At 39.3% G+C, this 23,600-nt stretch overlaps 1 protein-coding gene across 1 annotated transcript in view; it reads right to left on the reverse strand.

The window, feature by feature from the left end:
• The window catches only part of GRIA1 (glutamate ionotropic receptor AMPA type subunit 1), a 343,664-nt gene that overhangs the window by 62,230 nt on the left and 257,834 nt on the right, over positions 1 to 23,600 (reverse strand). Inside the window, exon 12 of the mRNA XM_027841645.1 lies at positions 2,922 to 3,120. Coding sequence (XP_027697446.1) covers positions 2,922 to 3,120 — 199 coding nt within the window. The remainder of the gene's footprint in view (positions 1 to 2,921; positions 3,121 to 23,600) is intronic.

Genomic DNA, 23,600 nt, shown 5'->3' on the forward strand with positions numbered 1-23,600 from the left:
TTTTTTTTTTTTTTTTTTTTTTTGCTGGGCAATGGGGTTAAGTGACTTGCCCAGTGGAGGATGGATTCTTTTCAAGGATAGGTTAGACTATACAACCAGGACTAGTTTCCTTCCAGCTCTATAATTATGCTTTTTTTGTGGCTAGGAAGAGAGGAGGGTGGAGTCAGGGAGACAAGTTAGGAGGCTACCATGATGTGATTTCCCGGGAACAGGTCACAAAGGCTTATGTTAGGATATACATAGACAGCATGCTTAACAAATGTTAGGATGGCATTGAACTGGGAAAGGGGATGCAGTTAACACCTTGTAGACTGAATTGAGATAATTTCTTTGACAGACTATAATGATGGGCCAAGTACAACAAGATGAATTTTAATAGAGATGAATGTAAGGTCTTGTACTTTGGTTAAAAAAGAAAATCAGTTGCCTGGGTGTTGGATGGGGGAGATAGGTTTAGAAAGTAGCTCGTGTAAAAAATTTGGTGGTTTTATGAACCAAAAGCTTAAGTGGAGGTGACAAGAATGTCCAATACCACTATTTATATTTTTAAAATGATATTTTCACAAATAAAGAAAAGAAATATGCAAATTAAGCCATGGTTCAAATCTTTAGATGACATATCAGGGGAAGAGAAAACATAGAAGGGAAAGTGGGAGATGCAATTTGAGTTGGCATGATGAGATCAATAGGAAACAAAGATAGTTTTTTGGTAGAGCTTAAAAGACCTATAGGCAAAAATATATAGGAAATAAATATGGCTTTATTGTTTTATACCAATGCGCCAAGAACCAAAGCTCCCATCATTGTGGCCACTGAATGCCAAAGGATGATGTGTGGCTATGAATTCTTAGAGTATATTTGTTCCTGGATAACTGCTTTCATCTTGGTCCCCGAAGCACTTCACATAGCCTAATTAATCTATCAATTATGTGTCTGTGGTTTAGGCTGTGTGTATCATAACCACAAGGAGCAGAATTCAGAATGCCATATTGGTTTGAAAGCAGGCTGTACTTTCTTCCCTCTGCTCAGAATTCAATCTGTATTTTACCAGACCAAAATAAGGCCTATAATAGTGGTTCCATTTACATAGTAATTTATAGTTTGCAAACACTTTCTCTTCCATTTTCTCATTTCATCCTAACAATGGCCCTGGGAAGTAGACAGGGAAGGATGATTATTCCCATTTTACAGATAATGAAAATGAGGTTCACAAAGGTAAAGCAGCCTTCTTAAGGACATATAGCTTGAGGATCATAACTGGCATTTGAAACCAATATTTCTGATTCAATTTAGCAAATATATATCAAGTGCCTACTATGTTCAGAGATCCACTGCTTTTCCCATTTTCGATCACCTAAGCAAGTGGTGCGTATTGTGGAGTCTTCCCTTCATCTACCTAATAAGAGTCAGAGACTTCAACATCCAAGTCCTGGTGTAGTCACACAACTTTAGATTTAGTCATAATCTAATCCAGCCCCTTCTTTTTACAGATGATATAATTGAGGATCAGAGAGGGAAAGTTACTTGCTTGCCATAGAGTGAATAATCTGATAATGGCAGAGCCAGGGTTAAAACTCAGTTTTCTTCACTCTGGGCTCAGGGATCTTTTTACTATAATTCTTCCTCAATTCAGTGTTTCTTTTCTCACTCATTACATAGAAGTCTCATGATAGCAGCCTTGCTATGGTGTAGAATTTGGTAGAACATTAGTCCCTTTGGGTCCCTTTCCCTGTCCCTGATACTTGTCCCTGAAGACTGATTTAAACTGAGACTTGATTGTATTCTTTTCATTGTTTTCATTATGGAGGCTGTAATGGCTGTGAAATCCACCCCCCAGGAGTCAGTCCATGATTTTGCTCTCTGTGGTTTAGAAAGGTTAAATAAAATGACACAGAGATTAGAGAATGAAACATGTAGAGAGGGATTAGGGGAGATCAATTTGCATGAAATCACAAAAACAGAAAGAAAAAGAGTACCATTATGGATTGTAAATAACCAGAAAGTAACTCTAAAAATGAACAGAGGGGTAATAATATATATTGTATTTTAGGAGAGGGTCAGGAATGGAGGAAAACTGTAAACTTTAAGGGTGCGCATGCAAACAAACAAAAACCTTCACCAGTAGTAGGTGGACTGTGGAACACAGATGGTGAAAGGCAGGGAGCAGGAATAGGTCAGATAAGAGTAGGGAAATCAGACTGAATCACAAAATCTTAGCAAAGGTAGAGGCCTTAGCTAGAGTATGTCAAAGCTGGATGGGATCTTAGAAGAATGAATGTTAGAGCTGGAAAGGACTTAGAAGCTAGAATGTCAAGCTGACAGTAAACTTGGATATGCTTTACTCCTCTTCATCTTGCAAATGAGGAAATTGATGTGCAGAGATGGAAAGTGACCTGCCCATGGTCACAACAAATTAGTAATAGAGCAGGCTTCCAAAAGGTGCATAGTATCACATCCATGGGATTGTGTAGGGTATAGGAATTCTAATTAGGACACAGAGGGGATGTGCATATGGTTGTAATTTCTTTGCCCTAGGTCATTCCCGACTCACCAATCGGAATTTGTATCCCTTTCAAGATAAAAAGTCACTTTCGATTAATGTTAGAGTCATGAGTATTTCCATCCCTAAGTTCTAAAGAGGTCAGTTGTATGATGAACTTTGATTCTGCAAAATGTCTTATAGGTCCTTCAGTAATCTGAAGGAAGGGGATGATGCTCTGTGTTTTATGGGCATGGACTTAGTCAAGTGGTCCATTGTCTTAGTAGTATAAAGTTCATAGGACCTATGGTGCCTTCCCGCTCATATTTGTTCATAATGATGATATTCATAGTGATCATGCTGATGGTAGGGATGATATAATTTCTATTGTACGTTTCTTTTTTCCCCTTTAGTGAAAAATGATTTCCTTTTTTTCTCCTACCCTAAAGAATTCTTTAGTCGATCCTGCCTCCAGGGTCCCATAAGCAATCTCAGTTTGTTTAGCCAGGTCTTCAGCACTTTCAATAGGAGAAACCATCCTCTCTACAGTCAGGAAAGCTGCCAGGTTAGCTGTGTAGGAGGAGATGATGATCAAGGTGAAGAACCACCAGACGCCACCAACAATCCGGCCAGAGAGAGACCTACACACCAAAAGGAAAAGGAATAAGAAACAAAGGCAGGAGATTCAGCTGAATCTCTATCATCATGATAGGTGACATTGTGGGCTTCATTCACAGTCAGGAAGGCTGGGATAGTCCAAAGGTCAGAGTGAATTTCTTCTCTTAACAGATAAGAACATCTGTGGCACTGGTTGTCACCTCAGGTGATAAAGCACACACATATTTGCGTAATATATTGACTTATATATACAATTGTGCTCTTACCTATTTGCATACAAAGATACACAGGTCCAAACAAGCTTGTAGAAATCTATACAAATTCTTATACAGCACAAATATACAGAGGCAGTTTGGTATAATGAAAAGATTGATAGACTTGAAATCAGGGATTCTGGGTTTGAATCTTGGCTTCAGTGCTTACTATCTATGTAACCTTGAGTAAGCCACAACTTCTAGGAATCCTTCTTCATTTATAAAACAGGGATAGTAATATTACTTTTACTTGCACCAGAGTGTTGTTATAGAAAGAGTGCCTTGCAAATATTAAAGTGAGAAATTATTATGAATTCCTATTAGGCAAGTATATACATACACAAGGAGAATCATATCACTTTATATCTTGTAAGGAACCTTAGGATTCATCTTGTCCTGCCCCTTCTTTACATAAGAGAGCAGGAAGAGAGTAAATGTTCCGAAAACCCGGTGATGAGAGCGTATTTCTGAGAGGAAGAGGTGTTCAATAGTGTCAAATGCTGCAAAGAGTTCAAGAATGAGGACTGAGAAAAAAACATCAGATTTTGTATTTAAGAGATTATTGGTAACCTTGGAGAGAGCAGTTTCAGTTGAGAGATAAAGTCGGAAGTCAGTTTGTAAAGAATTATGAGAGGTGACAAAGAAGAAGAAATGAGTGTACATATATACACACACATTTCCTCCTCTTTAAATTAAGGCTAGAGGAAGATCTGGGCATGTTTGTGAGTATCAGAGAAGGAGACAATGATTAATACACATACAAATACATACAGTTGCAACATAAGCATTATATAATATGTATGCCAACACAAACATATGACATACAGACCTCACACAGAAAGACATGCACACCTGTACAACATACCTGTATATCTACATACACAGTTGTACACATATGAACACATATACACACTCTTATATTTTGTGATACCCAGAAATAATCTAAGTCTGCCTTCTGGCTGTCCTGCTGCTGTTGACAGCCGTCTGTTAGCTCTGCCCTTTCTTGAAAAGGCCACCCAGATGGGTGAGGGAGGGAGCACATTGGAAGGAAATTCCAAATCAGGGCCCATCTTGGCAATGTTACTGCTCTTTTGGGGGAAGAGTTCTCTTTTACCAAGCACAGAAGCTCCCACAAACTGCACAAGGGTACACTCTTGTAACCATGACAGGGTACATTTTATTTCATATCTCTTTGGCAAATGTGATAACCATACGCTGGGTATATTCTATGCTAGGAAAAGAAAAATGTCTCCTTTAGCAGAGCTTCTATAATAGATTTATCCTTCATTTTTAAATGCTTCACACATAGATTAATTCTTCCTTTGCAAGGCTGCCTAGGCAAGGTGATGTATTTTAAGCCTACACCAATGTAGATATACAGGGCTGGCCCTCAGCAATACTCATAACCATGGAAAAGAAGATCAGAGTTGGAAGAGGTTTTAAAACATAAGACATAGTTATGTTTATGCTAAAAGGGCTTAGAGAACTTAGAATACCAGGGCTGCAAGGGATGTTATAACACATAACATCAGAGCTGGACAAGATCTTAGAACATTGAATGTCAGAGTTGGAGAGGACCTTAAACACATAATGGCAGAACCTAAAGCCCAGAACTGAAAAGTGGTCAGACTCACAGAATGTGTCTTAACACTAGGAGGAAATGTTGTCTTCTATCTTGTCTAATTTCTACCTGAAAAAACAGGAATCCTTTCTGGGAAATCCTTGATAGGTAGGTGGTCATGCAGCTTCTACCTGAAAGCCTTCAATAACAGGGAGCTCACTCTCTATCAAGGGATAGTCTGTTCTACGGTGACGTGAAATACTAGGGGCTATTAGGAAGTTCTTTTTGCTTCAGTGAAATATCTTCCTGAAATGTCCCCTCATTGGTCTTAGTTCTGCCTTCTGAGACCACAAAGAATAAGTTTAATCTTTTAGTCCTTCTGATATCTGAAGGAAGGCACCATTACCTCCACCCTAAATCTCAGCTATAGCAACTGACTTTGCTGGAGTCCCCAAGGCTAAAAAACAGAAGAGTCAGTACTTAAACCCAAGTCTTCTGATTCTCCATCCAGTGCTCTTTCCACTATATCCCACTTCCCCTCAAGTTCAGGAAAATCAATTCATTTGCTTGTCCCTAAGCAAACAGAATATTGAGAATTCACAATTCTACAGCATTATTTTTGGTTCATAAATAATAACTCTGGAAGGTAGGTCCAGATACTGTTACTCCTAGCGTCTTTAAAGGGGGGATAAGGTAGGAGTTGACACTTGAACTCAAGTCTCTCAACTCTACATCCAGCATTCTTTCTACTTTTTCATGCTTAATTTTCCCCAATCAAGATCTTCAAATGAAATAAAATGCTTTTCCTGAAAGCTCAGTTCAGAGAGATCCTGAGACTGCCTCTCTGCTCTGCTTGGATTTGTCTTTTATTAATATTTATCTGTGGGGTTTCTAATACCTTTTGTCTAGAGTGCTGTATTCCCTGCACCCCCCTATACTTAATGGCAGCATTTCAGAGAAATTCCACAGCAAAACATTCTGCAAGTGTTATCTATGACTTTATCCAAGAGCCATGGGGAGATGCTCTTCTAACCCTGGCACAGATTAGGAGCCTCATTTGCATCTTATCCACTAGATGCCACCTTAGAGTCTTCAAGTCCTTCACTCAGTGCTGGCTCAGTTGAGATAATACCCCCTCTGTTATTTTTCAAGACTGAGTAGTGATGGGAAGATCCTGGGGCTGGGAGTTAGGAGACTTGATTCAGTCTTGGCTCTATCACTGACTAGTTGAGTGATTTTCAATCCTTCTGGAATATTTGTAAACTGGGGATTCAATTTAATTCAAATCAATAAACACTAAGCCAGTTGTGTTAGGTACCATGTACATACACACATACACTGTGTGTATATGTGATATGAAGTTTAGCTAATTCATAATCTCTACCTTCATGACCCTTAATAATAGCTGACATTTACATAGAGTTTAAGGTTTGCAGAGCATTCTATAGACATTATCTCATGTGATCCTCACAACAATCCTGTGAGGCAGGTGCTAATTTAAGCCCCATTTCATAGGTAGGGAAACTGATGCTCAGAAAAAGCAATTGACTTGCCCTGGCTCACATGACTATAAATGTCCAAACTAGGAATTGAACCAAATCTTCCTGACACCAAGTCCACTATTCTATCCTCTCTCTCAGGTGGCCTCTACAGAGAAGCAGAGGGATAGGACAAAAGCCCAGATAAAAATACATTAGTGAATTTCTAAACTCTCGAACAAAACACTCCATCTTCCATCTCTGGGCATGTTCACTGGCTGCCCCCATGCCTCTCACTTTCTCCCTCTTCATTGCTACCTCTTGGCTTCCTTGGCTCCTTCCTGGCCCACCCTCTATAGGAAGCCTGTCCTAATCCCTCTTAATTCTTCCCTCAATATTAACTGTGTTTGTAGCTTGTTTGTATATAGTTATTTGCATGTTGTCTTCTGCCCATCTGATTATGAGATCTTCATGGGCAAGAACTGTCTTTTGCTTTCTTTGTATCCCAATCATTTAGCACAGTCCCTGGCACACAGATGGAACTTAATGAATACTTATGGACTGACAAAACAAAATGCTATGTGAGGGCCCAGAGGGATGAGGGAAGACTTCATGGAAGAACTAAAACATGAATTGGGTTTTAAGGATGTATAAGAATTCAACAGAGGGGCAGCTAGGTGGTGCAGTAGATATAACTCTGACCTTGGAGTCAGGACCTGAGTTTAAAACCAGCCTCAGACATTTGACACTTACTAGCTGTGTGACCCTGGGCAAGTCACTTAACCTCGACTGGCTCACCAAAAAAAAAAAAAAGAATTCAACAGGGGAGGTGGTAGGTGATTAACATTCTTGGTACATTGAACTGTGTGTGCAAAAGCATGAGAGAAGGGCAATGATGGCCATAGTCACTGGAAAGAGAGTTATCTAGTTTGGCTAGAGAATGATGATGATGATAACTAACATTTATATATGGCTTGCCATGTGTCTGGCACTATGCTAAGGGCTTAATAATAATAACAACAACTAACATTTACATAGTACTTACATTGTATTAGGCATTGTGCTAAGCACTTTACAATTATTATCTCATCTGATTCTTACAACAACTGTGGAGGTAGGTGCTATTTTAAAGACAGGGAAACTGAGGCAAACAGAGATTAAATAACTTGCCCAGGGTCATGCAGCTACTAAGTGCCTGAGACCAGATTTTAGTGATAATAAATAATAATTAACATTTATATGCTTACTATGTGCCAGGCACTGTGCTAAGCACTTTATAATTATTATCTCATTTTGTCAACCTTGGGAGGGAACATAAAAATCATAGGCTGATAACTTGGATTCTTAGTAAAATTCTGGAATGTATTATTAGAAGAATAGTTTGGGAATATTAAGAAAAGAAAGCATTAATTACTACACTTTCAGCAAGAATATGTTATGCCAGATTAACATCATTTTATTTTCTTTTTTTAGAGTTACCAGACCTATCAGATAAATCCTATAAAGGTAGTAGACTTTCATTTAAGCAAAGCATTTGACAAAGTGTTTCATGCCATCCTTACGGATAATATGGAAAGATCTGGACTTGGTGAAAATTCAGTACAGTGGATTCAGAAATGGTCAAATGACTGGGGCCAAAAAATATTCATTAATGGCTCAATGTCATCTTGAAGGGAACTGTTTAGTTGAGTGCCCCAGTTATCTTGTCCTTAACCCTGGGCTGTTATATTTTTATGCGACATGCTTATAAAATTTGTGGATAACACAGAGCTAGTAGGAATAAATGTAAAGTCTCATCCTTGGGTTCAAAAAGCAACTTCAAAATTACAAAATATGTAACACTCTATCTGGAAACTGCTGGTGGAGATAGATTGTTGAAAGTATGATATGGCTGCCTAAGAAGATAATGAGATCTCTGGCTTTGTTCAGAGAGGCATAGTGTCCAAAAGGAAGAAGGTAGTAATTCTGCTGTACCCTGCCCTGGACAGATCACATCTAGAGTGCTGTATTAAGTTCTGGGCACTACATTTTAGGAAGGATATTGATAAACTAGACTATCCAAGATGGTGAAATACTAGAAGATAAGTAGATTTACCTTCACTAGAGATCCTTAAGTAAAGGTTGAACAACTACTTTTCAGGGATATTATAACTGGTTTCTTTTGCAGGTAGAGAACAGATTAAAAAGCATTTGTGGTCTCTCCAAAATTTCAGATTTGTTTACCACTAAATCAATCAATAAACATGTAAAGTTATTAATGTGGAAGACTGACTAAACAGCTGTGGCTGGGATGGACAAAGTGAAGTAAGGAGGAGTAGATTTAGAAGGAAAGATAAAAAGCTCTATTTTGGACACAATCAAGCTTGAGGTGTGGTTGGAAATACAGACATTTGAAAATGTAGCTCCTGAGTTCAGGAGCAAGGTTAAAGTGAGATATAAATTCCAAATTTACCTACCTATTGCTAATAATTAAGGCTGTGTTAGTGAATGAGATTGCTAAGGGAATATAAATATATGAATTTTTCCTCTTTCTCTCTCTCTCCTTTTAGTGTGTGTGTGTGTGTGTGTGTGTGTGTGTGTGTGAAGAATAGATCTTTAGGGATTTATTTAGAGGAGCCACATACAGAAGGTCAAGGATATATCCTTGCAGGGCTCACAGGGGTTCAAAAACATGATGACCCAGGGGCAGCTAGGTGGTGCAGTGGATAGAGCACTGGTTCTGGAGTCAGGAGGACCTGAGTTCAAATCTGGCCTCAGACAAATAACACTCATTAGCTGTGTGACTCTGGGCTAGTCACTTAACCCCAATTGCCTCACCAAAAACAAACAAACAAACAAACAACCAAAAAAAAACCTCACAATGTTGATCCTAGAGAGATAGAAGAACTAGCAGAGTGTTAAGCCAAGGTATAGGGAAAATGATACAGGTTAGAAGGTGGTGGTGGTGGTGGTGGTGGTGGTGGTGGGAGTTCAATAGTATCAAAATGTACAGAGAAGTCAAGGGGTATAACTGAAAAAGACCAATGAATTTGGTGATAAAGGATGTCATTGGTGACTTTTGAGGATAAAGTTTCCTCAGAATTTCCATAGAATGATGGCAAAGGAAACCTAATTGCAATGGGTTGAAGAAGGAATGAGGCAATAAGAAGAATGAATGAGGAAGTAAAGGTGTCAGGTGTATAAATTTTTTTTTCATGAAGTTTAGCAGTGAAAGGAAAGAATGGTAGGATGTTGGTTGGAAGGGAAGGTTTTTGTTTCATTTTGTTTTGTTTTGTTTTCTTTTGAGATGGGGATCAGGGAGACTGGAACATATTTATAGGAATATAGGAAGGAGCCAGTGGCAAGGGAAAGACAGAAGATGAAAGATTGGACTTGACCAAAGATGATGCTATGAAAACTTTTGCCCAAGCCCAGCTCTCTTGAGAAATGCCTAAGGAATTATGAAGAAGGATGTATGAAATAAAGATTCAACAAGACCAAAAAGAAGCACCAATGAACTCTACCTAGTTTAGTGTTGCACCAGGAGATAGCTTGAAGCCTACAGATGCCTTGGCCAGGAGGAAAAGGGGTCTAAAACCAGTGCAAATTTCCAGTCTATGGTATGCCAGAAGAGATGCCAAGGCCAATGTAAGCTCCTGGTTGGTGTTATGGGGCCTAAAGCCAATCTGAGCTCTAGATTGGGGCTGTACCAGCAGCTAGGCTGAGACTAGTTTTATTTCCTGGTCAGAGGCCCAGACAAGAGAAGGCTAAAGCCACAAGACTGTCATCTCTGCATCCAGCTCTAGGTCTTCAAAATATTTTGCAGAAGGTAGTGTGGCCTGACTCCATGAAATTTCTTAGTTAGGGACTACAGTGGGGATGGGACTAGAACCTAGACATCTTATCCAGATTGCAGTTTGGCAGAAATGTCCGGACTTTAGCAGGATGGAGCAACATGGCATAGGTACAGTACTGTCCTCCTCAAGGACTGCATTGAGAGATAGAACCCAGTCTAGCTACCACTTCTAAGATGGTAGGAAAGGGAAAGGTTGGTTCTAGCACAAAACTGAGAGACTAAAGAGAAAGAAGAGATAACTGCTAGAGCAAGGTCGTGGCAGAAATGGGGGAGGGGGAATAGGAACAGGCATCCATGCACCAAGATTAACTTTAATGAGTATGAGGGATATTTCTTATTCTGTGACCAGAGGTGAAGATAAAAGGGCAGTTAATAATACTGAGAAAGTTTAAAGACTATCACGGCAGTGTACTAAGGGATATCTCTTTAGACAATTTCCTGAGCAAAGTGTAAAGCTAGACAGAACATATGAAATAATGACAGTTAGCATTTATATAGTGCTTTAAGATGTACAAAGCAATTCACAGATATTATCTCATTTTATCCTCACAACAGCTTTGGGAGGTAGGTGCTATTATTATCCCCATTTTACAGATGAGAAACATGAGGCAGATAGAGGTTAAGTAACTTTCCCAGGATCACAGAACTAGTAGGTGGTCTGAAGCAGGATTTGAACTCTGGTCTTCCTGACTCCAGGTCCAGTGCTCTATTCACTGCCCAATGTAGCTGTCCTATCACTATGGGAATATGGGAATGGGGTTAGTGTCAAGAAGAAAATGTTTGGAACAACTACTATGAAGAATGAGATACAGTCATAATGGCAGGAGAAAAAGGCTTGTTAAATATCAGTGAGGCCCCAGTTGAGCTTATGGTCTTTGCAATCGTAGTGGGTGAAATTAGCTCATTTTCATGATTTTCTCCACTGAGGCTTGACATCCTTGGTGGAGGAGTAATAGATGGTAGATGAAGGAGTAATCTGCTAGCAGATAGTACCCAGGGATGAGCGTTTGCCTGGTTGGGAGTGGTGGAAAGCCAGAGGGCAAATATACTAGTGCAGTGGCTAATGAGAAATCAAAGCGGAAAACAATGGAGTCACTGATGGATATGTAGGTAAAAGAAGCTAGAGAGGGTGATACTGGGAAACTGGGAGGGACTGGGAGAATAGAAATCTTTTAAGGGGTCAGGGATAATGATAAAAGCATTAACATGAATAGGACAGCAGAAAGATAGAAGGATTAAAATTCAATTTTCTAACCCCAGCCTTTTAATTTCTAGATCTTGGAGGCAGCACAATGTTCAAAGGTAATAAAATCTGCAGAATGACCATGTTGATATTGTTGAAGGAGATCATTGCAGTTGAGGAATTAAGAGATCAATTTGCTAGAGGGGTTGTCACCATGAATACTGAAGACTCCAATGAAGGTGGGAGGCAATAGGGTAGAGAAGACCATATGTTACATATTATACTCTTTAAGTTGAGAGCTATTCTTTTCAGCTCTAGAAATGATAATGGAAAGGAATGGATTGAATGGAATTCAGATGCAAACACTTCATAGGGGATAGTTATCAATCAATCAATCAATCAAAAAAGTATTTATTAAATGCTTACTATGTGTCGAGATCTGGGTTAGGCTCTGGGGATACAAAGACATAAACGAAATTGTCCCTGCCCTCAAAGAGCTTATATTCTAGATAGGAATGATCTGGAAATGGCGTTAGTGAGCAGGGAGCATATATATGTATATATCTATATCTATATCTATATCTATATCTATCTATATCTATATCTATATATAGAGATATAGATATGTAGATATATGGATATGGATATATGGATATTTAGATATAGATATAGATAGATATATAGATATAGATATATGCATATACATATACACACACATATATTAACCATGTTATTGCTTTTGCCATTTTACATGCTGCCAATACCATCTAAAATATAGGATCTTAAAGTTGGATGGGATGTCAGTGGTCACCTACTCTAACCCCATCAGAAATATGAATCATGTCACTGGTTCTAGAGTCTAAAGATTTGGGTTCAAATCCCACCTTGGATGCTTATTACCTATGCGACTGGTCAAATCACTCCAGATCTATGGGCTTCTGTAAAAAGAGGGGGGTTAGATTTTGTGGCTTCTGATGTCTGTTCTAATTCTAAATATAAGATTTTATAGCATCTCCCAAAATAATATTCATATGCAATCAATGGCATCTTTCTGATATAAAGAAATGGTATGACAGAAGTTCCACAGGTTGGAAGAAAATCTCTTGGGTTTGCTGTCATAAGAGACAGAGATGCCCAGTTTAAGTGAAAGCAGTTTAGGCATTTGACCCAGCAATATGCATGAGAGCTGAATAAGCTTTCAGTCCATGAGGTTGAATGAGAGTAAAATGTGTTCCCAGCCCAAGAGAACCTAAATCCCTATAGTTTTAAGGAGGCTTCTGATTTGGGAGTTTGAATTGAGAGCTGTATGGGTTTTTGATTCAGGAATTTGCACAATAGAAAGATTCAGTGCTGAGCGTCTGAGCTGAGTGGTGGGTGGCAGATAAGGAAGTAGGCATGGGGAGATAATGGAAAGAACGCTGAGTACCACAGCAGCAGCTGCCACTAGGACAATCAAAGGGTTAAGCCATGGAGATGACAGACACTATGATTGCTTGATTCTGCTGAAACAGATGATAGTGACATTTTTTCCTCCTCTCTTTCCTTCTTATTTTCTTCTTTATCTCTTCAGGACAATGAGTTTCTGTTCCAAAGTTTGCTGTTCTTAAAGTTATGTTTGCACCTTCTGTTTTAATCAGTATCAAAGTTAATTTTAACTAGATGAAAATAAGATGGAATTAAACTGCTTTTGGTCCATGTTATAGCCTTAATTGCAAATGGGAAGACTATTAAGGAAAGAAAAAACAGTACAAGTATTGGTATATAGAGAGGAAGAAAGAGGTCAGACCCCTCTGTATAAAACTGGCCTCAAGGCCACATGTGGCCCTCTAGGTTCTCAAGTGTGACCCTTTGACTGAATCCAAACTCTACAGAACAAATCCCCTTAATAAATGGATTTGTTCTGTAAAACTTGGACTCAGTCAAAAAGCTGCATCCAAGGATCTAGAAGATCACATATGGCCTCGAGGCTGCAGGTTCTCTACCCCTGGTTTAGATCCTTGATGGAGGCTCTGAGCTAAAAACAAGAGAGAATCTTATGATTTTAACAATTATTTTTGATAAAATTTCTACAAATCAGAATTAAACTGGATTGAGGTTTTTCTTCTTTTTCCCTAGGCTATAAACAATTCAACATGGCGTTTTTTTTTTTTTAACTGTCTGGGGCCAGGCTGGGCTGTTGAGGCCAAATGGCCTCTTTCACTCCTTTCCCACTTTTCTCCACACATGTGCAGAAGATGGAAGGAAGTAAGTAGGTACTAGGAACTGCCTCTTGGGAGGAAAAAAAGATGTTGTTAGTTCTGATATATTCTAAAGGTATGAGCCAGAGGAGCGAGTACTTCTTTTCCTAGTAGTCTTTTACTTCTTCCTCTAGATGGGCACATTTGTTTATGCATAGATGTAAAATTCCCCAAATGTCCCTTTTATCATGACTGAAGTACTTATAATGATGAGGTCTTGCAATTCCATTCTAGGGCCTTAGAAGGGATGTAACTCACAGTTCCAAACTATGCAAGAATCCCTTCTATAGCTTCCTGGACTGGCTACGGCTATTTGGCACTTGTTTAAATACCTCCAATGATGGGAAGATGTCTACTCAATTCAATGAAGCAGTCCTTTCCATTGTTGGACATCTGTGATAACTGTCATAAAGTTCTTCCTTTAATTATATCTGCTTTAGTCAGCTTTTAGAAACCTCTTAGGATGTACTAAAATGACTAGATCCTGTTGAATCACTGAAATCATAGCAGGGAGTGAGCAATGTGTGGCAAATGATATTTTTCTTTCAGTGACAACCCCATGATATAGACTGTTGAAAGCAAAGCTACATAATAATGAGAGATAATAACCATCTGATTAGATCCTCTTACACATCTGTGAATTCTAATGGCTTGGGGTTCACTCTCTTAGACTCATGACATCATCACAGGCTCCAGGTGGGCATCTTTAATATCTCAGCTTGATTTGGTCCTGCAGCTCCCTTACTGACTACCTCCTACTCACTACAAACTAGCTTTTCCTCAACATTATGCTTTTAAACCATATCAAACAATCTCAGAGTTGGAAGGGACTTTAGAGGTAAACTCCTTCAACCATACCTGGGCAGGAATAGCATTGACAGGTGGCCATCCATTCTTTGCTTAGAGATCTTCAGTGACAGAGAACCCACTGCTTCTGAAGGCAAGAGCCTTTTTTATTAGAAAGTTCTACCTCTTATGAAGCTGAAATCTGCCTGCCTAAAAATTCCCTGTATCGGTCCTGATCTGCCGTCAGAAGCTAGACAGATATCCCTCTTCCACAAGAGAGCCTTTCAAATGAAGACTATCACATCCTCTCTATGTCTTTTCTAAAACAAACAGCTTAGTTCTTTAATGAATTCTCATCAACACTTCCAATTCCAGACAAGAATTTCCTTTCTCTTCTTTCTTTTCAAATTCACTCAAATATTGAAGGAGACATAGGGGACAGTTTTATAGGGTTGATCAATGTCATAGGTTATCTATAGTTGTGGCCTAATTAATATGTATAATTTTAGGATCCTGGAAACTCAGAGTTTTCTGTGACCTTTGTAGTGGATATCTAATCCACACTGGGTCTACACAGGACTTTCTTTTATAACATCCACAAAATGACCATGCAGTCTTGATTTGAAAGTCCCAGTGATGAGGAAACAAACCACTCTGTGTTGAGGCAGCTGATTCTCCTTTTGCATAACTGTAATTATTAGGAAGTTTTCCTTTGCATCAAGCCTCCATCTGCCTCTTTGTAATTTCCACTTACTACTCTAAGCTCTACCCTCTGGAACCAAGCAGAACAAGGCTTCTTCCACATGACAGCCTTTAGAATATTTGAAGATAGCTATCATATCCTTCCTCAGTCTTCCCTTTTCCAGGACAAATCTTCCTAGTTTTCTTAACTGATCTTAGTTTAAAATGGTGCCTAATTCCCTATCATCCCAGTCTACCTCCTTTGGACACACTCCAGCTTGTCACTGTGCTTCTGAGAATATGGCACCTGGAATGAACACAATATACCAGATGTGGTTTTATCAAGGCAGAGTACAGAAAGACTATTAAATCCTTCATTCAGGACCCTATGCTTCCTTTCATCCATCCAAGTGATGCTTTGCTCAGAACAATGGCACCATTTCCCCTCCACCATTCATCCATAAAAAGCAACAAAATCAACAAATCATATCATCTGAAATGAAACAGGGCAAAATTCATTTCCCATGAGCTCTTGTTGGTTTTGAATGTCAAATTAGGTGGTGGTAACCATTTTGAGAGCTGTGACTTTCATTTCTCACATACCTCTAGTGACTGGGAAGAATATCATGACTAGGAGGAGGCAGCCATTTTGAAAGTGGCAAAACCCATTTCCCATGAGCCCCAAGTGGCTGGTTTTCTAGGTTCTGTTCCAGTTTCAATGTCATTATTACTTAAGGAGCTGGATTCTCCTGGTCTCCTGTTGGTTGTTAAGTCAGATACTTTGCAGTAACAAGGAGCTCTTTCAGTCAACCTGAGCTCCATTCACTAAATAATTACTTAAACAATAAACTAAAGTTTTCACTAGGGGAGGTGACCTAGAAACACATGAACCCTGTTTTCTAGGTGCTTAGAAAAACACCCACTAACAGCAAGACTGTGACTGGTTTCTTCTTAGGCAGGCTGGGGACTGAATAAAACAGAATCATAGGCAGGGATAGAAAATTTAAATCACCAACTAACTGGAGATGTTAGGTTGTCAAGATGGGTCAATACCCAGCACTACTTGGCGCTGGAGAGCAGAATCCTCACACCTTTGAGTAGAAAGGGACCTTAGAATCATCCTGTTCAATTCCTCTTGGAAGCAGGAATCTTTTATAGAATATCCGAGGTTCCTACATCCTCTGTGAATCTCTCACCTGAGTGGGATTCACTCTCCTATAGTATCTTGTTTCTATTAGAAATTGTCTTGTACAATTCACCACTTAGAAATTCCTTTTGATGATGAAGATGAACTATTATTCCCAATGACCTATAATGTCTGCTTCTCTTCACCTAGACTGATTCTGTTCAAATATCAAGTTCCAGCTTAAATCTCAATTCCTCTGTGAAGTTTTCCTTGAGAAGTCTGACATGATTTTCAAGTATAGTGGACTGAGAGCTGGATTTGGAATCAACAGACATGGATTCTGATTCTAGCTTTGCCACTTGCTATCTCTGGGAGTTCAGATAAGCCCTTTCACCTCTCTGGGCCTCAGTTTCCTTAGCTGTAATAAAAGAGGGCTGGATTAGATGACCTCTAAAATTGCTTCTAGATTTAAATTTAGGCTGCTATTACCTGGGTTCAAGTCTTAGCTCTGAGAAGTGAGCAGGAGGAAGTTGGTTGACTTGAACAAAGCCCACCCCCACCCCCATCCCCATGCACAAATAATATAAGCTATACCTCTACAATGAGATCTTTTCCAAAGGAGAAAAAAAATCCATTTCTAAATCTATGATCATATGATCCTCCTGTGTTTATTGGTTCAGCAATGACAATGCCAACTACAGAGATTTATTAAACATCACCTCACAATATGCAGAGCACTTTGTTAAATGTGAGGGGGGTTAAAAAGACGAACTAGAGAGAGCCAATGTTTTCTATTGTAAGGGAGATAAGCCATGGTCACAAATAATTCTAATGCAAGTTGGAACATGACAAAAGAACAAGGAAGGCACAAACTAAATATCATGTGAGGTCAGAGGAAGGAAAAATGCATAACTTTTAACTGGGAGCACATGGAAATAGGATAGGGGAGGTTTGAGACACTGAAAGCTCAATATGAGTCCACAGTACGGCACAAATGTGACAACAGCATGACACATTACCCAAAAGAGCTCATGTGATCCTATAACGCATTAGGAGAAGTCTGGATAAATCAGTTAATCAATTAGGCAAGGATTTATTGATTGTTTGACACTTGACTTGTGTTAATGCAGTATGGCAGAACTATATCCTCACCTGGATAACTATGTTTGTTCTGAGGCACATTTCAAGAAGGACATTGACAAACTGAAGTTCATTCAGAGGTGGGATGACCAGGCTGGTAGTATATTGAAAAAAAATTGAACTTGGAAATAAAATACCTGAGTTCAAGTCCTGACCAGGCCATTATATGGCTATATGACCTTAGGCAAATCTTTTTATCTCTTTGGATGTGTTTCCTTTGCTACAAAATGAAGGGCTTATAGTTCTAACAACTTATGAAGCTACAGCATTTTTTCCACTGGAAAATCTTATTGCAGGAGGGCAATTTATATTATTTGTTCATAGGGGATGGTGGAAGGTTTTGATCAATTCAGTGGTCTTCAGTGGAAGACCAACTTCTTCCCCCACACTTTTCAATCCCTTGCATTCTGCTTTCCCTTGCCCACCATTTGACTGATATTTCTCTATTCTAGGTTACTCCTAATCTCCTTAGTGTAAAATCCCAAGGATCATTTTTTCTTAATTCTCATCCTTCTTGGTGTCTCATCAATATTTTACACTGTTGACCACCTCTTCCTTCTTGAGACTTTCTATTACCAAAATTTTCTTGACAGCTGCCTTTTCCTGGTCCTTTTTCTATCTGGCCCACCCTTTTTGATCTCTTTTTCAGTATCATCATGCATGTCCCAACCCTTATTCATTAATGTTCATCAGGGCTATCTTGGGCCCTCCCTCTCTTTTCCTCTTTCTCTATTTTCCCTCTTCATTATTTCATAAATTTGGAATCAATGGACATGGATTCTGATTCTAGCTTTGCCACTTACTATCTCTGGGACCTCAGATAAGCCCTTTCACCTCTCTGGGCCTCAGTTTCCCTAGCTGTAATAAAAGAGGGCTCGATTAGATGACCTCTAAAATTGCTTCCAGATATAAATTTAGGTTGCTATTACCTGGGTTCAAATCTTAGCTCTGAGAAGCAAGCAGGAGGAAGTTGGTTGACTTGAACAAAGCCCTCTTCCACCCCCATCCCCATGAGCAAATAATATAAACTATACCTCTATACCTCTACCTTCTCCAATCCACAACTAAAATAAGCCTGTATAAAGGCACAGGTGGACTGTCATGTCCTTGGACTAGAAGGTAGCTGAGTTTGACTGGAATTTTCCTCTTTCTATATTTTCCCTCTTTGTTATTTCACAAATTCTTATGAATTTCACGTACCTGACTCTTAAATTTCCCTGTATAATATCATCTCTCTCCTAAACTCTGGTCCTACACTGACAACATTGCCAACTATCTTCCCATGGATGTCCAATAGACATCTCATATTCAATATATCCCAAACTGAACTTGTTTTCCCCCAAAACCCACATCACCTCCTAACTTCCCAATTTTTGTTAGGGGTGCTCCCATTCTTTCAATTATTCAGATTTACCACCTTAGAATCACCCTGCACTCTCACACTCCACATTCAGCCATTTGCTGAATCCTACAAATTATACTTGTTATTCCCTCCTATCTTCTCATGTCACAACCCCATTAGTTAAGAAACCTCTCTCCTGCACTATTGCAATAGTCTTTGAATTGGTTTCCCTATTTCCAGTCTCTCTCCTTCTCCAATCCACAATTGAGATTCCTAAAATACATATCTGACTATGTCACTCCCTTGCTCAGAAAGTCTGAGTAGCACCCTTTTGCCCCTAAAATAAAATATAAACTCATCTGCTGGGCATTTAGAGCCCTTCACAGTTTTGCTCCAGCCTATCTTTCCAGGCTAATTACATGTCTCCCTTAAAGTCAGTGCTTAGCGCAGGGCCTGGAACATAGCAGGAGGTTAATAAAGGTTGATTGATTAATACACTCTACATTCCAGTCAAATTCAGCTACTTTCTAGTCCGAGGACATGACAATCCATCTGTGCCTTTGGACAGGGACTGGCTTATTTTAATCTTTGCATTCCCTATGACTATCACAGTGCCTGGAACATAGTAGGAGATAGTACAAAGCTTGCTGAATTTAATTGAACCACACTACACTTCTCCCTGGGAGTTTGACCAGTGATTTCAGAGCATTCTCTTTCCTAAGGCATGGGTCACGTCAACCCCATTTTGGGGGAAGGGGCAGAAAGAGGCACAGTGATAACAGAATGGTATGGAGGAAAGGCATTTAAAGGCAGAAAATCTGAGATCAAATCTGGGCTCTGCCTCACAATATTAAATATTTTGAGCTGGAAAGAGACCTTAGAGGCCTGCTAGTCCAACCTCCTTATTTTACAGATGAGGAAGCTGAGGCTAACAGGTTAAGTGACTTGCCCAAGGTCCCATAGCTCGTAACTGGCAGGGGTGGAATTTGAATCCAGTTCCTCTGACTCTAAACCCAGGAAACAACTCAGTATACCATGCTGCCTCTTTTCCTACTCTGAGCTTCAGGTTCCTCTTCTGTAACATGGAGTGTTGGACTATGGATTGTTTGGTCTTTTCTGTACTGTAAAAGGAGGGGATTTGATTAATGATTTCTGAGATCAGGCCTAGCTCAAAATCCTCTGATTCTGTGGTGACAAAGTTCAGCCCTTCTTCCTTGTAGTCTTCAATTTCAAATAGCTATTAAAAAAATCCGGAACCAAAACATAATTGGATAAAGGGGATTGGAGACAGAATCAGATGGCCACCTCAAAATGAGTAGGAAAAAATCCCTGTCATCTAATTACTTGGATGAACTGTGTTTGGAGAGAGGAGTACTTGGTAACAGGCACTGAGCCTACAAACAGGAATAATTAACTATGGCCAAATGCAACAATTTTCACTGGTGAGGCCCTCCCCCCCTTCATAAGGCTTAATGGTTTATAACACTTATTGGTTGGTACTTAAGAAATTTTCTCTTTGGAAAAGGTTGTTTCATGGCTCTTGTCCATGTAGTTAGTGGACTCTGGATTTGTCTTTTTTTTCTCTTTTATTTCTCTCAAATATCAAAGAGGGGGCTCTGGGCTGAGATCCATACACTAATACTCATGGCCAGTCCCACAACAGACAGAATAAGTAATTCTCTATATGGCATGACTTCAGGGTTCTCCTACCTTCCCCCTTGGCCATCTCTTCCCTGCCTTCCCATTGGTAGACTGAGGGGAAAAGCCAAAAGCACAGAATACTAGAGTTGGAACAAACTTCAGAACACATGATGTCAGAGCCAGAACATAGAAGGAGATTGTCGAAGCTGGACAAGACTCTGTGAGCAAGGATCATAGGGGGCTCTTAATATTTTTTGTGTCCTGGACTCCTTTGACAGTCTGGTGAGGACCATGGAGCTATTTTCAGAATAATGTTTTTAAATACATAAAATAAATACAATTACTAAAGAAACTAATTATGTTGAAATATAAATATTTATATATGTTTATAAATATAAATATTTAAAAATATTATCAAAATATGTGTAATTATGTCTACATATGCATATATAAAAACAAGCTCATGGACTCCAGGTTAAGATCCTCTGCTATAGTACCTCAGAGTTGAAAGTAACTTTAGAATATACAACAGAGAAAGGTACAGTTGGAGGGGGCAACATCAACCATCTAATTCTCATAGAATTTCAGTTCTAGAAGCCATCCAAGAGATTATCTAGTTTTATCCTCTCATTTTACAGACAAGACACCAAGGTCCAGTGAAGGGAAGTGACTTGTTCATGATCACAGAGTATAGTGTAGGATCATTAATTTGTTGGGGCATGATGGGAACTTGAATCCTAAGGATATTGCAACAGAGATGGGGAAACTTGTTCCTTTGGAAAGTTCAATTCCATTCAATTAATATTTATTACTATATGGCAGGCACTGTGCTAAGCTCTGGAGATACAAAAGAAGCAAAAGATAGCCCCTTCCCTCAAGAAGCTTACAATCTAATGGGATTAGATTAGATCTAATGGGATTATAGCATAAATAGAAAATAATTAAAAGAGGGAAAAAACTAGAATTAAGAAGGGCTGATTAGAAAAGAGAGTACTATCTTCTGAGTGGCACTACTTATGTTGAAATATGGTTATCAAAATGCATGAAACATGATAGAAAAGGTCTATGTTTTCTAAGTAGAACCTTCAGGGACCTCCTGGGGACTGACCCCATTAAACCAAGGTATATGTTCAGAGCTAGGGTCTACCTTAACTGACAGGTCTACCCCTTTAAGAATCTGCAGAAGGCATGGCACACCAATGAAAGGGAACAGGTTTTGAAGCATGGAGTAAGTACCCTGAATGTCTTTTGGTTAACTCATATGCCTCAATCAGATGCTTTCTATCCTGGCTCTCTCAACCTTTGTCCTAGCCCTTATTCTAGTCTGTATTACCAAACGGGGACTCAGCCTGTACTACCCAAATTCTGCTACTGCTGCATGGACTATTGCCTCATACTCAGAAGTTAGAATAGAAACCTGTAGCTATTTTGCTCAACCCATGTTTGAACAGGAAGGAATCTCCTTTACAGCATTCCCAACAAATGCTCACTCAGCCTTCAAAAGATGATCTCCAACAAAGGGGAATCAATCAATCAACAAGCATTTATCAAGCACTCACTACATGACATGCTAGGGATACAAAGAAAGGCAAAAACAGTTCCTGTCCTCAAGGAACTTATAATCTATGGAGAAGACAGCACATAAATAAACAGTTGCACACACAAAGAGTAGATCAGAAGGGAACTTTTGGAGGTAAGACTTTAGCAGCTTAGGGAGGGGGTCTGGGAAAGGCTTCCTGCAGACCCTTTCTATCAGGTTTCACACACTTTGATAACTATATTTCAACATAAATAGTGTCAATAAGAAGATAGCTCTCTCTTTTCTAATAAACCCCTCTTAATGCCATTTTTTCCTTCTTTGAATTATTTTCTATTTATCCTCTATGTAGCTTGTTTTGTACATATTTGTTTGCATGTTGTCTCCCCCATTAGACTATAAGCTTCTTGAAGGAAGGGGCTATCTTTTGCCTCTTTTTGTATCCCCAGAGCTTAGCACAGTGCCTACCATATAGTAGGTGCTTAATAAATGTTTATTGAATTGAATTGAACTTTCCAAAGGAACAAGGTTCCCCATCACTGTTGCATTTTTCTGCATTTGAACTAAGTCCTGAAGGAAGCCAGGGATTCTAAGGGAAGTAAATGAGGCAGGATCACATTCCAGACAATGGGAAATAGTCAGTGCAAAGAGAGTGAGATACATGATAGAGTGTTATGGGCAAGAAACATCAAGTAGGCCGGAAGACCTCCTGAGGCAGTCCATTCTACTTTGGACAGCTCTAACTAGTCATTAGGAATTTATTTTTTTGCCTGAACTCTACCCATTACTCTTACTTTTTGTCCTTTGGGATCAAACAGAACAAGTTTAATCCTATTTTCTCCTATCTCTTTTAAAAGCTTGCCCCGGTGGCACTAAAATCATTTTTTTTCAGTCACTCAGGTTTACACTTTTAAGAAATATTGTCAATTCTTCCTTCTTCCTTAGTCTCCACATCATTCAAGTGCTGGGTCTTTTGAATTCTACCTTTGCAATATATCTCACATTTGTTCCTTTCTCTCTATTCACACAGCCACCACTTTATTTCAGACTTTTTATCACCTCTTGCCTAGAGAACTGCAATGGCCTCCTAGTTGGGCTCTCACGGGGTCCCTGGTTTCTCCTCTCTTCAATGTGTCCTCCACATAACTGCCAAAATGATCTCCCTCAGGCATAAGTCAAACCATGCCACTTCCCTGCTCAAAAGCCTTTGATGGCTTCCTATTGCCTTTAGGATCAAATATAAACTTCTAAGCTTGGCTTTTAAAAGCCCTTCACAATCTAGTTCCAACTAACCTTTCTTGACTTATTTCATATCACTTCCTCCTCACAAATCCTGTGTTCCATACAAACTAGTCTACTTGATGTGCCCTGAAATTCTCTGGCTCTTGTTTTCATGCCTTTGCACAGGCTGCTGCAATGCCTAGAAAGCCTCCTCGCTTTAACGTCTTATTCCCAGTTTATTCAAAGGTCGGCTTGTCAGGATGATTTCAGGAAAACCTGGAAAAACTTATCTGAACTGATACAAACTGAAATGAGCAGAACCAGGAGACCATTGTACACAGTAACAGCAATATTATATGATGATCAACTGTTTATGATTTAGCTATTCTCAATAATACAATTATCCAAGACAATCCTGAAGGACTCATGATGAAAAGCGCTAGCTGCCTCCAGAGAAAGAACTGATGTTATATGAATACTG

This window comes from Vombatus ursinus, unplaced genomic scaffold (assembly GCF_900497805.2).
Source record: "Vombatus ursinus unplaced genomic scaffold, bare-nosed wombat genome assembly UNPS02014863.1, whole genome shotgun sequence".
NCBI classification, from domain to species: domain Eukaryota; kingdom Metazoa; phylum Chordata; class Mammalia; order Diprotodontia; family Vombatidae; genus Vombatus; species Vombatus ursinus.